The sequence below is a fragment of the Glycine soja genome, chromosome 2 (assembly GCF_004193775.1).
Source record: "Glycine soja cultivar W05 chromosome 2, ASM419377v2, whole genome shotgun sequence".
NCBI lineage: Eukaryota > Viridiplantae > Streptophyta > Magnoliopsida > Fabales > Fabaceae > Glycine > Glycine soja.
The window spans coordinates 35,926,133-35,940,154 of record NC_041003.1 but is presented as its reverse complement, the minus strand read 5'-3'; the positions used below and the strand labels follow the sequence as shown (position 1 = coordinate 35,940,154).

The window sequence follows — 14,022 nt, the reverse complement described above, 5'->3', positions numbered from 1 at the left end:
TATCCAATGCCCTTGCGGGGTAGAATTGCATCATTCCCTCCCCCTTGAAAAGGATTTGACCTCAAATCCCAAGGTTCTTGAAACTCTGGGCTTTTTTCCTCAACACCTGTAAAAAGAACAAAAATATACATATTAGTGGTGTTTGGGAAGTTGAAGGAAGGTAAGATCTAAAAACACATTTCCAGGGCATCTTCCCATGAAGGAACATGGTTCCTCACCAACTCAATGAGTGGTGCTACATGTATAGAAAAATATGGGACAAACCTTTTGTAAAAGTTTGTTAAGTCATGGAAGCCCCAAATTTTCCTTATACTTGGTGGAGTGGGCCACTCAGCAATGACCTTTATTCTCTTAGAGTTCATGGGAACCCTTTGATCACTATTTAAAAAATTAAGAAAAGTAATACAATAAAACATACATTTTTCTGTATTTTCATGTTGATTATTCCTACCAAAAAGTATGACAAACCTAAGGTGTCCCATATGAGTACCTAAGTTTGTATTGAAACTAAAAATAAGAACAAACCTACCTAATGAGTCCCTATGTACACAAATCATGAAGTTGTTGGGTGCCCGTGTAATTTCACAAAAGAGGGTTGCACCACTCAAAACATTCATCATACCACCTATTTTAGAGATTTGGTGCCTAATAATACCTGTTTTGGGCACCAACAAAGCACAAAGATTTAAGCTCTTGCGAACCAAACCCTCATCCAACAACTCCTTTACTTGAGGAATAAACTCAAGCCCAAGAGGTGTGGCAATGCTAACAAGTGTCTTTTTACAAAAGAGAAAATGTGGAGGTTGTCTAAGAAGGGAAATTTCTTTAATATTTGTCTTTATTTCAAAATGTCTTTCCTTCCTAGCTAACCTCTTGGAGGAGACACTTACCTCCTTACGCTCCTCCTTAACCATTAAAGGTTTTCCTTCTTCTTGGGGGTAGATTTCTTCACTAGATTCTTCCCCTTTTGCTTCTTCATTTTCACTAGAGGAAGGTGAAGTAGTAGCCTCATCTTGGCTACTATAAATGTCTTGGCTCCTCATAATCATGGTTTTCTTGGTGGGGCATTGAGAAGTAATGTGTCCTCGTCCAAGACATTTAAAGCACTTTATAGAGCTAGTCTTTTCTTGCATACTAGCCTTAGGGGGTTGTTTTTCTATTGTCTTCCCCTTAGAAGGTGCTGCCCCTAAGATGCCTAGACCTTGGTCTTTCTTTGGATAAGAATGAGAGCCATAAGATTTTAAAGTAGACTTTCTTTTCAGTTTTTGCTCTACCTTTATTTCCCAATCTAAGTAAGCCTCTACATTGTCCTTCCCATGGAAGTATGAGAGGTTAATGTTAGCCTCTTGAGGCTTTCTTTCATTTTCTCTCCTATGGGAGTGAGGTCTAAGATGTGACCTATGCCGTCCTTCATAATAGTCACGAAGTTCTTCACTTAGGCTCTTGCAAGAGTTATGACTACTATAGGAGGCATGTTTTTCTCTTTTCATTTCTTTCATTATTTTTCTTCTTTCTTCCTCTCTTATTTTCTCTCTTTCATCTTGACTTATTTCTTCCCATATTTTTTTTCTTTTTCTTTTCTCTTTTTTTTTTCTTTCCACAACTTAAGGGATCTCAACTCATCTAATATCTTATACAAGGGGTCCTTAGGAGTAGAACCCTCACCATTAACACTAGATGAAGAATGAAGACTCATGTTGGTTCCTAAGTTATGGTTCTTTCTTGTTGGGGGTTTGAAAACAAAAGGTAAATGAAACTATGGTTGACAATAGCCAAAATAAACACTAAAAGAGGTTTGAAAGATAAGGTAAAAACTAATTGGTAAAAGGCAAGCTATCTAGGCGGTTTGACAATGGAGGGTAAAGAAAATAAGCTATGAAAGTAAGCAAGAAATTAAAGTGCAAGAAATGCAAACTAGGCGGATCCTAAGAGTGTTTGGATTACCTCATTTAAGGTTCCCAACAAAACACTCACTATCCTAAGGGAAAATTGCCTAAAATTATTACACACAAATGGAAGTAGGGTGACCTAGCGGAGGCTCCCAAATTACTTCCAATGAAAGGCCTTTTTGATTCAAAATTTGAAAGCAAAGCAAATATCCAATTACAAAATTACAAAGAAAAAAGTCCTCAATTGTGGTTGCTATTCTCACTTTAGTGTTTCACTCAATTTGGAGTGCTTCTTAGTCCAATAGCTCTTAAGGTGGTTGGCCCCTTTCTTCTTGACTCAAATTCTTCAAGATATGGCACCAATCCTCCATTCCAATTCCCTATATGGCAACTCACAAGCAAGGAAACAAAGAGACAAGCAATAGCCAAAGACAAAAAAGAAAATGAAATGAAAGCTAAACCAATAGAGTTTTAACAAGACAAATTTTCAAGGATTATTCAACAATTAAAGCAATGAAACGCACACAAAAATCAAGCTAGGACTCAAAGAGAAACCTAGAATGGCTCTAGAGTAGAGTAGAAAAAATATAAAAAAAAAGACTCAATAAACCTCTAGTTTTGGCACTTGTTTTCAAAATAATTTTAAATTGAAATTTCAGAACTAGGATTGGTATAAAATAGGCACCAATTATAGAACAAATTTTGAGCCAAAACAACAAGCAGACTTCCGTTTCACTTTTTTTTCCTGGACACTGATTTTTCTGCAACCTTGTGTGATTTTTATTATTTTTTCCTTTAATCCAAATCACTTGGTTCTTTTTTTATAATTTTGGTCCAGATGTCTATAAAATTAAGTAAAAATTTAAGCTCAAAACACGTTGTGACCAATTCCCATTAATTTACACAATTTCGTATGTTCAAGTTGCCAGCACCAGCGATTTTAACCTAGAAATCAAGAGTAGTGTTTATGTTTCTTAAGGCTTGGATAGTTACAATTTGTGTTTGCTTATGCTCAATTATCTTGAATAAAACAATTCAAGAGAGCTTAAGACTTATTTGATTCACAAATCCAGCCACAACTCAGCACCACAACTCAACTTCATCATAGGCATCATGTAGGAAACTTAGAAAACAAAAAAAAGAGTTCAACAACAAGACTACTTCTAGGAATTGATTTAGAACATGTTATGAACTAAATAACATGCATGAATTAGACTCAAAATTCAAAAGATAGGCTAAGAATGACAAGAATACATGAACAAATGTATCTAGAATTCAATCAACAAAATAAAAATTCAACACAAACTTAGAACATAATGTGACAATTACTATGACTAAACATGACTCTAAGACAACATGGATTAAGTGATTTACACTTAGATTTTTGTGTTTTTTTTCTAATCAATATTTTGGAAGAAAATTTAGATCTAAGTTTCAACACAAGAATATTATGAATGAAAAATGATATAACCTAAAATCAACACAAAAACATGATTCAAGAGTAGATCTACAAAATTTGAACCATAGAAATGCAAGAACAAGTATAGATCTAAGATTTAATCGGTTTATTTTTATTTTTATTTTTTTGAATCTACTCTAAAAATCACCAAACCACAAGACAATGGAGGATATACATGGAGAATAAGATGAAGAACAAGGAATTAAAGAGAATTCACCGAACAAAAAGATAGGGGAAGCAAAAGAACATCACCTAGATGAAGATGCTCTTGATACCACATGATGTAAGCTCCATTGGAGCTTGTAGGCCTAGGATCATCTTCATCAATGTATTCCTTTGCTTCTTGGAAGATGAATGGCAGCGAAATGGAGAAGGAAGAGAGAGAGGAGACGCCACTTCAAGGAGAAGATGAGTCTTGAAGAAGCTCACCACCATAGGAGGCCATGGATAAGAGCTTGGAGGAAGAAGGAGTTGAATGGTTCAGTCCACTACTCCAAGATCAATTCCAAGATTCTCCACTAAGTGTTCTTAGGTGTCATGAGACATGTAAAGCATGAAGGATATGCACAAAGTGTGACTATATGATGAGGCAATGAGGTGTAGTAAGCAAATGCTCACCTCCCCCTCTAAAATTTAATTGGATTGGGGTTCTACGAATTCAATTAAATTTATTTCCAACCACACACATCAAATATTCACTTAGTGCATGTAAAATTACAGAACTACCCCTAATACAAAAACTAATCTAGGTGCCCTAAAATACAAGGGCTGAAAAATCCTATATTTCTAGGGTACCCTACCTACATTATGGAGCCCTAAATACAAGACCAAAAATTAATGAAACCTTAATTTAATATGTACAAAGATAAGTGGGCTCATACTTAGCCCATGAGCCGGAAATCTACCCTAAGGCTCATGAGAACCCTAGGGCCTTCTCTTGCATCTCTGGCCCAATCTACTTACGGGGTAGGATTGCATCATTGAGTCTTCGTCGAAAATGCGCAAGTGACCACATTGGTCTCTGCGTGTCAACAGGCTTGCTTGCCTCCGTTTGACAAAGGCATCGGATCACCATGGTTGGTCTCTACGTGTCATCGGACTTGCCGTCTCTGAATGACAAAAGGTGAGACTAAAGTAGTCTCGATCAATGGGCTCGCTGGCCTCTGGTTGACGAATGTGACAGATGACCATGATTGGTCTCCGCGTGTCATCGGACTTGGTTGTATCTGGATGACAAAGAGGAAACTAAAGTAGTCTCCTTTTTTCTTTCACTAAAATGCGAACATGCTTTAGTGAAGAAACAAACCTCCAGCCGACCGGAGGAACATATTTTTTTGAAAAAAAAACAATGTGTCTGTTGGGGGAGGGAAGCATGCTGATAGAATTTTCTCATAACCGCAAATGAGATTTAGGATGTTAGCATTTCACTTATAAACAATCATTTAGAGGAAACACTGGGTCAAACACAAATAGAAGAAAATCACTCAGTTTATAAACCTCATACAGGCAAGTGTTTCATCCTAATTCCGAACCATAGATATGTCATGACTTGATTTTGCAAATCATTTCCTATCAAATCAAAGATTACATGCGTGATCTGTTTGATCAAGTGGCCTCAGAATAATTAAGAAGGGGGGTTGAATTAATTATGAACGTGTCTTAACTAATTAAAAATCTATCATTCTTAATGTTACTAGATTCAATTAGGCTTTACTACTAAGTTATGTAATTTAAACAATAGTAAAGCATAAAAGAAAAGTACACAGCGAAAATTAAAAAGTGTAGGGAAGAAGAAGACAAACATAAGAATTTTATACTGGTTCGGCCCCAAATCGTGCCTACATCCAGTCCCCAAGCAACCTGCGGTTTTTCTTGAGATTTCTTTTCAACCTTGTAAAATCCTTTACAAGCCAAAGATCCACAAGGGATGTACCCTCCCTTGTTCTCTTTGAAAAACCAAGTGGATGTACCCTCCACTTGAACTGATCCACAAGAGATGTACCCTCTCTTGTTCTCAGTATAACAATCCCCAAGTAGATGTACCCTCTACTTGCACCACAAAGGATGTACCCTCCAATGTGTTGGGACAAAGAATTCTCAGGCGGTTAGTCCTTTGAATCTTTGTAAGGGGAAACAAAAGATATCTCAGGCAGTTAGTCCTTTGAAATTTTTGCTTAAGGGGAAGGGAAGAATCAAAAGAATTCTCAAGCGGTGAGACGCAAAAGAATTCAGGCGGTTAGTCCTTTGTTTTTTTGGCAAAGGGAGAAGAGAATGAAAAAGATGAATAGAACAAGTTTTTGAACAAAGAACTTTTCTTGGAAGAGAAAGTGTTGAACAAAAACTTTTAGAAAGATGAAGAGAAATGAATTAGAAAATTATGTAGAAAGAGTTAAAAGATATTGAATGATGTTGAGAGAGAAGATTGAAAGATAGATTTCTATATTCATGCCATGGTCACATATTTATAATCTCTTGATGACTCCAGTCAAATCTTGTGACTCTTGGCAATTTCTTTAAAACTAGTCACTTAAAAACTTCTGACTTTTGAAAAAATCTTCATAAACAAGTCACTTGGAGAATTATGACTTTTGGAAATTTATTTTTCGAAATCAGTCACTGGTAATGGTAATCGATTACACATCAACAGATGTGACTCCTCATTTTAAATTTTGAAAATTAAAACATTTAGAAGCTCTGGTAATCGATTACAAGTATTGTGTAATCGATTACACAAGTTGAAAATGTTTAAACACAAGGTGTAACTCTTGAAATTTGAAATCTTAATGTTTTAAAATATTGGTAATCGATTACTACCCTCTGGTAATCGATTACCAGAGAGTAAAACTCTTTGGTAATGATTTTGTAAAAACTTCTTTTGCTACTCAATGTTTTGAAAAAGAAATTTAGTATTTATCTTGATTGAGTCTTCTCATGATTCTTGAATCTTGATCTTGATTATTCTTGACTCTTGAATCTTGATTCTTGAATCTTGAAACTTGAAACTTGATTCTTGAATCTTTGCTTGAAACTTTACTTAACTCTTGATTCTTTGGCACCATCAAAATAACCTTGGAAGGCATTGCTTCCACATGATCATGGATCAATAGGGCTTTTTCGGGAATGGTGTTTTTTGTGGGAAACACGGCTCTGGAGATTTTAGCCTATTCCTTTTCTTTGTTTTTGTTTAGTGCGGGGCAAAAAAGTCGTCGGCGCACAAAAGTTTGGTTGGTAATCAAGGAGGGGACCGCTTCATGTGTCGTAAGTCACGATTTCCTTTCTTTTCTTTCTTGCTCGTGACATTTCCATATTTTGTCCATATATTGTCTGGTTTGAAGACCTTTCTGTTCACTTCATTGTCTTCTTCCAATCTTTGATTGGGAATTTTCTTTTCTTTTGCTTTCTTCCAATCTTTGGTTGGGAATTTTTATCTTGAAGCACATTTGTAGCTTAATAGTGAATGGATATTCTTTCTTGGGGTGATCCTTCTGTTCCTTCTTCTGGGGGCCAAGGCAAAATTTCCCTTCCTGGGTCAAGGCCTGTGGAAGGGTTGAGATTTTGGCTCGAAGGGCTCATAGAAAGGCTGGACATGATGTATGTTAGGGCATTGGTTTGGCCAGCAGTTTAGGGATAAGGAAATGTCCCACATCATTTCCATGACACACATGAAACAATGATGATTTAGAAATTTATGCAAAACTGGTCATGCATGCACCCATGTGGACACTCAAGCACCAAGTTTTGTGGTTATGTGACACTAGGGCTCAGGATTCATTTTTCCTATTTAAGTCAACCTAGTGTTTCCAAAACATGCTCCTTTATCAATTCATGCATTCATCCAAAACTGTTTTGGGGGTTTGAGAAAAAACACACAGCATTCACCCTTCAGGTGTAGACATATTTTTTTCTCAAAAATATGCTCATGTTCTGAATGGCAAGTTCATTTTCTTTCAAAAGTGTGTTGGCTTTTTAGTTAACCAAATTGTTTTTCTTTTTAGCCATTTTCTTAACAAAAGAGTAAAAATAGCTTGTATCCTGGGCACAGTTGATATCTGAGATTACATTTTTGAAAAAGTTGTGCGAACGAGAGTACACAAGGCCTACACACATTTCTTTTTTGCATTTTAGACAAATCATCGTAAAGTAAGTACGACCATATGCTAGAAGTGATAATTGTGATGGATAAATGAAACAATGACAACATGTTCGACTTAACCACAAAGGACAGTAACGTCAAATCACAATGTCAAAGTAACTGAAAATCGTAATGATAGATCACAATGAAAATAACAAAATAACTAAAAACAACAATGTCAGGTCATAATGGAAATAACAAAATAACTAAAAGCAGTAATGTCAGATCACAATGGAAATAACAAAATAACTGAAAGCAGTAATGCCAGATCAATATGGAAATAACAAAATAACTGAACGCATTAATGTCAGATGAGGAGAAATCACAGGTCTGGCGATCCCGGTCACATGGCTCCGCGCCCTCCCAGGAAGTCAAGCAAGTCAGCCATATCCTCATCTTCCTGTGCTCCATCCGCATCTCCAGGCGTCCCTGCAAGTCCTGCCCCTGTCTGAGTATCGAGCCAGTCTCCAGGCCATGCGACCGCAGCCCCAAACTGCTCTGGAGTAGGACATATGTAAGGGGTGGAACCCTGGCCCTACTAGCTGAGGGTGTACTAGTGAAAATACTCATGCAGCCGCACCTGTCCCCAGTGGTTGGCCGCCTACTGGCTAGCCACATGTCATATATAGTGCTCCAACTTCTGTAGGTGAGCCGAGGTGGACTCTGGAGGTGGTGGCGGTGTGTTTGCTGCCTGTTGCTAATCCTCTCTAGGCTATTGTGGTGCCTCACCCTGCTCTTGCCTCAGGGTGTAGTACTTCTTGATGAAGGCTCCTTGTTGGGAGTGACAGGCACCCCGTAAAACTGGCAAAGGCCCATGATTAGAGCTGGGAACCCCAGGGCCCTGTTGGACTTCTCCGGGTCCAAAAGGTGCCTCATAGGCGCCATTCCTGTAAACAGATAGATGGTGTCAGCAATTAACTGAGCCACATGAACGCTCATCCATGTCAGGATAGCATACACCAGCTGACACTTCGGCAGGGGGAGGTCGGAGTTGTGGTCGCTAGGTAGAATTTTGCTGAGCAGCAGCGTCATCCATATCTGAGTCAAGGTGTTCATATTGGTGCGCATGATCCACACCCATTTTCTTGCAGCGGTCTGGCCAAAATCCTGCCCCGGTATGCACAACAGCTGAGCAATAGCCTCCTCGTCCAAGCCGGAAGCCTAATTCCTCCTCTGGTCGTATTCACATTGTTGGCCTTCCTCCAAGATCAGCGGGTGGTCCGAGAATTGGCTGAGGGCGTCTGCATCGAAGGGGATTCCTTGACCCCTCACCCACGAGCGCATATCCCAAACCCCCTCCTCGGTGGGCCAGGCATTGGCATAGAATTCCATGACTATCTCCGGGTCAAATTTAGCCATGGGGGTCATAAGTGGTGCCCAACACCTGCGAGTTACCTCTTCCTAGAAATCAGGGCACTCGTCCTCCCTAAGCTGGACCCACCTCTCTTTGTGGAATGACCATCCCCTGATGGCCTCGAAGCGTTGCTGATGCTTGGCACTCCGAAATCGGTGCCGGTCAAAACCCGGGGTAGCGCTGGAGCTTTCTCCAGTAGCGTCCTTTCTGGACCTCTTCGTGGAAAGCTTCTTCAGAGCCATCTCCTGCAAAAACAAACATTTGGAAAGTTAGTTTATAGGGAATTGCCATTTTACAAGCAAAGTCTAGTAACAATGGCCTACGACTCTTTCTGGAAGTGAATCTAGAGCAACCCATATATGTATATTCAAGGCATTTTCGCTACCTATTGGCAAGGCATTTTGCTAATTACATCAATAAGGCCTTTTGCTACCCAACGTGCAACATTTATGTTTTAGGAGGCATTTTTGCTACCTATCTAACTTAACAAGGTACTTTATTACCTAAATTAATTAGATTAACAAGGCATCTTAATTAAATTGGCAAGGTATGTTGCTACCCAACATGCAAAACATATACATTTAGTGAGGTATTTTCTTTGCAAAATATTTACATTTGATGAGGCATTTTGTTACCTATCTTAACTAAAACCCATAAAGCATCTAAATTACTTAAATTAACAGGGTATCTTTGCTACCTGAGTTAATTAAATCCACGAGGTATTTTGGCTAACTATCATGCAATATATACATTTTATAAGGCATTTTTGCCACCTAACACGCAATATATACATACATTCAATTATTTTCAAAGAAAGTATTTTGCTACCTACAATTAACAAAGGCATTTTTGCTACCTAAGTTATTCGAGCTACCTATCCTACACCTACAAGCACATGACGAACAATCATTTCCAACCTCTAGGTGCACGGCCAACATCATGGTGCAGCCCAAAGTTGATTGTTTTGGCCTAAAAGGTAAGCTTCACCTAATAAGCACTCACTCTTGTATTTTCTTGCATCCAAAAAATAAGCCTTGGTTCCTAGGCCTAAGGTATCACTCTAGTCCTCATGGAAACCGCCTACATACTCCATAATGGCAAACATTCGCATACCAAATTGTTCCATAGGTTATTCCTCACAAAATCATGCGCAAATGCCATTGAGACATTTCAACAAGCACTTGGTGGGCGCATGTTTAGGCATGAATAGCAAGGGAACAGGGGCAATGTGGAATGCCCAAACTTTTCAGAATACAACTTAGGCCTAAGGCCATTGCCCATAACCTTCCAACTCAACCAAAACAAGCATCAATTCAAAGATAAAGTGCCTCACAGTTTTGAGCATAAACGGGCAAATGAAGCATCAAAATATACCAATGGAAAGCTAGAGAGCCAAAGCATGAGGTACTTACTTATTAGAATGAGTAGGAGTACCAAATGGAACCAAAAAACATGGACAATAGTGGTTTAGGGACCAAAAAAAGCAACAAATCTCATAGGTGCAATGTTTTTTGAGTGAGGGGGGAGTTTTGGGGTGAATGAAGCTTCACCCCAGCCCCCTTTTTATATTTTTCATGCAGGGGGTGCTCGCATAGGCGAGCTCACCCTGTGCATTTTTTTTGTTGCAAAAATTCTTTGCAAAATTGTGTTTAACCTCTGGGTTGGCACTTGTTTTTATTCTAATTCTACGAGTAAGAATAAACTAGGCATATTCAACTATAACTTTAGAAAAATAGATGAATAAACAACAAGCAGAAACTTTAAAGGATACTAGGTTGCCTCCCAGTAGCGCTTCTTTAACGTCTTGAGCCGGACGTGAGATAATGATCTGCTGACCACGGGCCTAGCATCTACTTGTACCCGTCCCTAAGTCTCTGAAAGCTGGAAATGGCACCACGCAATAAAACACGACTACGCTACCACTTACCTTGGTTTCTCTTTGTCTTACATTCGACGCGGTATTGACCATTGCTTGAAACAAATTCCTTCTTGTCCTTTGATTCATAGGATAAAAATATGCATGTGCATGTGTATGCATGAGCAGTTCAATCGCAATAACTTTAAACAAAAGTCTATCATATTCAATTTTACTTAAGCACTTGCGGCACCCCTATGGGTTGAGCGAAAAGGCTTGGACCATCAAAAGAATACACATCTTAAAGCAATAATAGACACAACATGAGGGTTGAAAAACGAATCATCAATCCGACGTTCATTAGATGTTGCGACCAAAGTTTACAAAGGACAAGAAACTCTAGGGGGAACCACAAGTGTTAAGCGTAGTATCGCTTGACGACATCGGCGTTCACAAGTGAAGGCAACTCCTCATCATCCATGTTGGCGAGCACCAGGGCTCCTCCGGAGAAGGCCTTATTTATGATGAATGACCCTTCATAGTTGGGAGCCCATTTTCCCCTATTGTCCTTTAGGGCTTGGGATACCTTCTTCAGCACCAGGTCTCCCTCGTTGAATTTGTGCGGGCGTACCTTCTTGTCGAAAGTGTTCTTTACCCATCTCTGGTACAGACGCCCGTGGCTCATAGCTGCCAGTCGCTTGCCTTCTATAAGATTGAGTTGATCAAAGCGTGGTTGGGCCGACTCCGATTCTTTCAACCCGGACTCCACCAGGATCCTCAAAGAAGGGACTTCAACCTCAAATGGTAGCACGACTTCCATTTCGTACACCAATGAAAACGGTGTTGCCCCGGTTGACGTGTGTATCGAGGTTCGATAACCATGCAACACAAAAGCATTTCATGCCAATCCTTATATGACATGGTCATCTTCTGAATAATCTTTTTGATATTCTTGTTGGCCGCTTTTACTGCCCCATTCATCTTGGGCCTGTAAGTGGTGGAATTATGGTGTTGGATCTTAAAGTCCTCGCACATTTCCTTCATCATTTTGTTATTCAGATTGGTGGCATTGTCTGTAATAATCTTCCTTGGCAACCCATACCAACAGATTATCTCCCTTTTGATGAACCTGACTAGCACGCTCCTCGTGACGTTGGAGTATGAGGCGGCTTCAACCCACTTGGTTAAGTAGTCGATCGCAACCTAAATGAAGCGATGTCCATTTAAAGCCTTGAGCTCAATGGCCCGAATAACATCTATTCCCCACATGGAGAAAGGCCATGGCACTGCCAAAATCTTCAGAGACATGGGTGGAGCATTGACGTTGTCCGCAAACGTCTGGCACTTATGACACTTTGTCACGTGGTGGCAACAATCGCTCTCCATGGTGAGCCAATAATAGCCCGCCCTGAAAATCTTTCTAGCCATGGCGTGCCCATTAACGTGTGTTCCAAAGGAACCTTCGTGGACTTCCACTAGCATTCGCTCAGCCTCCTTAGTATCCACGCATCAGAGTAAAACCATGTCATGGTTTCTTTTGTACAGTATGTTTCCACTCACAAAGAAACTGGCTTCCAATCTCCTTAACATTCTCTTGTTGTTGTCGGAAGCCTCCGGTGGGTATTCCTTGCTTTCGACGTATCGCTTGATGCCGAAATACCGAGGTTTACCATCCTGTTCTTCTTCTATCAGACAACAATGTGCGGGCATGTCGTGACATCTAAACTCAATGTACGGTAAGTCTCCGTTCGGAGTCAGCTGGAACATGGACGCTAAAGTGGCAAGCGCATCGACCATTTGATTTTCCTCTCAGGGAACGTGGTGGAAAGAGATCTCATCGAAGAACTCAACCAACTTCTTGATGTAATTCTAGTAAGGTATCAACTTATGATCCCTAGTTTCCCATTCTCCTCTAAGCTAGTGAATCACCAAGGCTGAGTCTCCGTACACCTTGAGCAGTTTGACGTTGAAGTCAATTGCTGCTTGGATCCCGAGGGTGCATGCCTCACTCTCGGCCATGTTGTTGGTGCAGTCAAAACCTAATTTGGCCATGAAGGGTATGCGTTGTTTGTCAGGAGAGACCAAGGCTGCCCCAACCCCATGGCCTAGGGCGTTAGACACTTCGTCGAACCACACGACCCATTTGTCCATGTCCTTATCTTCTAACTTCTCTTTGAATAAGGCCATAATGTCCTCATCCGGGAACTCAGGATGCATGGTTTGGTAATCATTGAGAAGCCGTTGAGCCAAATAGTCCGCCAAGGTACTTCCCTTTATCACCTTTTGGGTGACATAGAACATGTCGAACTCGGATAGCAAAACCTGCCACTGAGCGATCCGCCCTGTGAGAGCGGGCTTCTCAAAGATGTACTTGATCGGGTCCATCTTGGATACCAACCAGGTGGCATGGCTCAACATGTACAGCCTTAGATGATGGGACACCCATACCATGGCACAACATGTTTTTTCCAACAAAGAGTAGTTCATCTCACAGGTCGTGAACTTTTTTACTTAAGTAGTAGACAACCCGTTCTCTTTTTTCAGAGTCATCGTGTTGCCCCAGCATTCACCCCATCGACTCATCCAACACCGTCATGTAAAGGATGAGAGGTCTCCCAGGTACTGGTGGCATAAGTACCGTAGGGTTCATAAGGCACTGTTTGATCCTTCCAAATGCCTCTTGACAATCATCGTTCCAACGAATGGACTGGTTCTTGTGCAAGAGCTTGAAGAGCAGCTCGCAGGTAGCTGTGAGCTACGATATGAACCTTGCAATGTAGTTCAAACACCCCAAGAAACCTCAGACTTGCTTTTCAATGCATGGCTCCAGCATTTCAAGGATGGCTTTTACCTTTTTGGGGTCCACCTCCATCCCCTTTTGACTTACGATGAAGCCTAGTAATTTTCCTGACTTGACCCCGAAGGTGCACTTGGCGGGGTTCAACCTTAACTGGTACTTCCATAGTCTCTCAAACAACTTTCGCAAGTTGACGAGATGTTCTTCAGTTTTGGACTTGGCGATCATGTCATCTACGTAGACTTCAATCTCTTTGTGCATCATGTCATGGAACAAAGCTACCATAGCTCGTTGATAGGTTGCCTCGGGGTTTTTGAGTCCAAAAGACATCACCTTATAACATGATGTTCCCCACAAGGTGATGAACATAGTCTTCTCCATGTCCTCGGGTGCCATCTTTATTTGATTGTTGCCCGAGAAACCATCCATGAAGGAAAACAAAGCGAAACTGGCTGTGTTGTCCACAAGGATGTCGATGTGCGGCAAAGGAAAGTTATCCTTGGGACTGGCTCAGTTTAGGTCCCGATAGTCCACAC

General features: G+C 40.4%; 1 protein-coding gene across 1 annotated transcript; it reads right to left on the bottom strand.

Moving 5' to 3' along the window:
• Positions 1-12,606: 12,606 nt before the first annotated feature.
• On the bottom strand, positions 12,607-13,140 carry LOC114375564. The gene has a single exon (XM_028333394.1). It carries the CDS (start codon positions 13,138-13,140, stop codon positions 12,607-12,609), a length of 534 nt encoding a protein of 177 aa, XP_028189195.1.
• Between the last annotated feature and the right edge of the window lie 882 nt (positions 13,141-14,022).